This window comes from Anopheles ziemanni, chromosome 2, assembly GCF_943734765.1.
Source record: "Anopheles ziemanni chromosome 2, idAnoZiCoDA_A2_x.2, whole genome shotgun sequence".
Classification (NCBI taxonomy): Eukaryota; Metazoa; Arthropoda; class Insecta; order Diptera; family Culicidae; genus Anopheles; species Anopheles ziemanni.
This window is the reverse complement of record NC_080705.1, coordinates 69,282,190-69,283,262: the sequence shown is the minus strand read 5'-3', so window position 1 is coordinate 69,283,262 and position 1,073 is coordinate 69,282,190. Positions and strand designations below refer to the sequence as shown.

The 1,073-nt window shown below is 50.2% G+C and overlaps 1 protein-coding gene across 1 annotated transcript; it reads left to right on the top strand.

The window, feature by feature from the left end:
- The first annotated feature begins 130 nt into the window (after nt 1-130).
- LOC131294198 (shematrin-like protein 2) lies at nt 131-710 on the top strand. The gene is made up of 2 exons (XM_058322243.1): nt 131-139; nt 366-710. The coding sequence occupies exons 1-2, from the start codon at nt 131-133 to the stop codon at nt 708-710; spliced, it is 354 nt and encodes a 117-aa protein (XP_058178226.1).
- The last annotated feature ends 363 nt before the right edge of the window (nt 711-1,073 follow it).

The following is a 1,073-nucleotide window of genomic DNA, read 5'->3' as shown; positions in this document are numbered from 1 at the left end:
CCGGACGGGGCGGGCGTATAAATAGTGTGGCCAGTGGAGCGATTTGGCAACAGTTAAAATTCGACGTTCGTCAAAGCAACAGAGTCTTCGCGAGTCTTCAAATCAGGAAACGTTCATCAACACAGCAACCATGTTTAAGGTGTGTATAGCAGTGAGGTGTGAAAACGGTCGGCAAACAGTTGTGTCGCATTTGGAAGAACTCTATAGCAAGCGTTCAGCATTCAGTGACTCAAGCTAGTGCCAAATGACATCTTCATTGATCTCAGTTATTGAAACAGTTGTGAATTCGACTACTAGAATGTGCCCAAGTTATCCAACATTGCGTATACTAAATCATCTATCGTTTATTGCATCCCACCCTACAGTTTATCGCAATTGTGAGCTGCCTGATCGCCATCGGCATGGCCATGCCAGCCCCTGACCTCGGCCAGCCGATCGCCGGTCCGGAAAGCCAGGACAATGCCGCGGTGCTGCTCGTGCAAGCGGATGACGATAGCGGTGAGCTGGCCGTGGCGGAGACGGCCCACCACGGCGGTGGCTACGGAGGATACGGTGGATACGGCGGTGGTTTCGGAGGCTACCCGTACGGAGGCTACGGTGGTGGCTTCGGAGGTGGCTTCGGAGGATACGGAGGCGGCTTCGGCGGATACGGAGGCGGATTCGGTGGATACGGTGGCCACCACCATCACCATGGTCACCACCATGGCTAAGCGGCTGGATTTCGATCGACTGGACTAACCCTTCCTACCTCACTGTGATCTGTACCCCATGGCGAGGACCATGTGGTGATACATTTCGACTTCGGTGAAATGTATTTCAATGTCCTGCCGCTTCATCCACCATCCACCGTGACCATTGACCACTCTCTGGAAGATATTTATTACCTGGATTAAATTGTACGTTACCAATAAAGATTCACTTTTTAAGCAAAGTACAGTCCTTGTCTTAATCTGCTCCGGATGATAACGGGTTCGGATAGTTACGGTTCGCGAACAGGAGACTCGGTTCACATTTCCCGAAATTCATGTCAAAGGAATAGAATTTTAAATTTAAATGCTTCACATATTCGAATG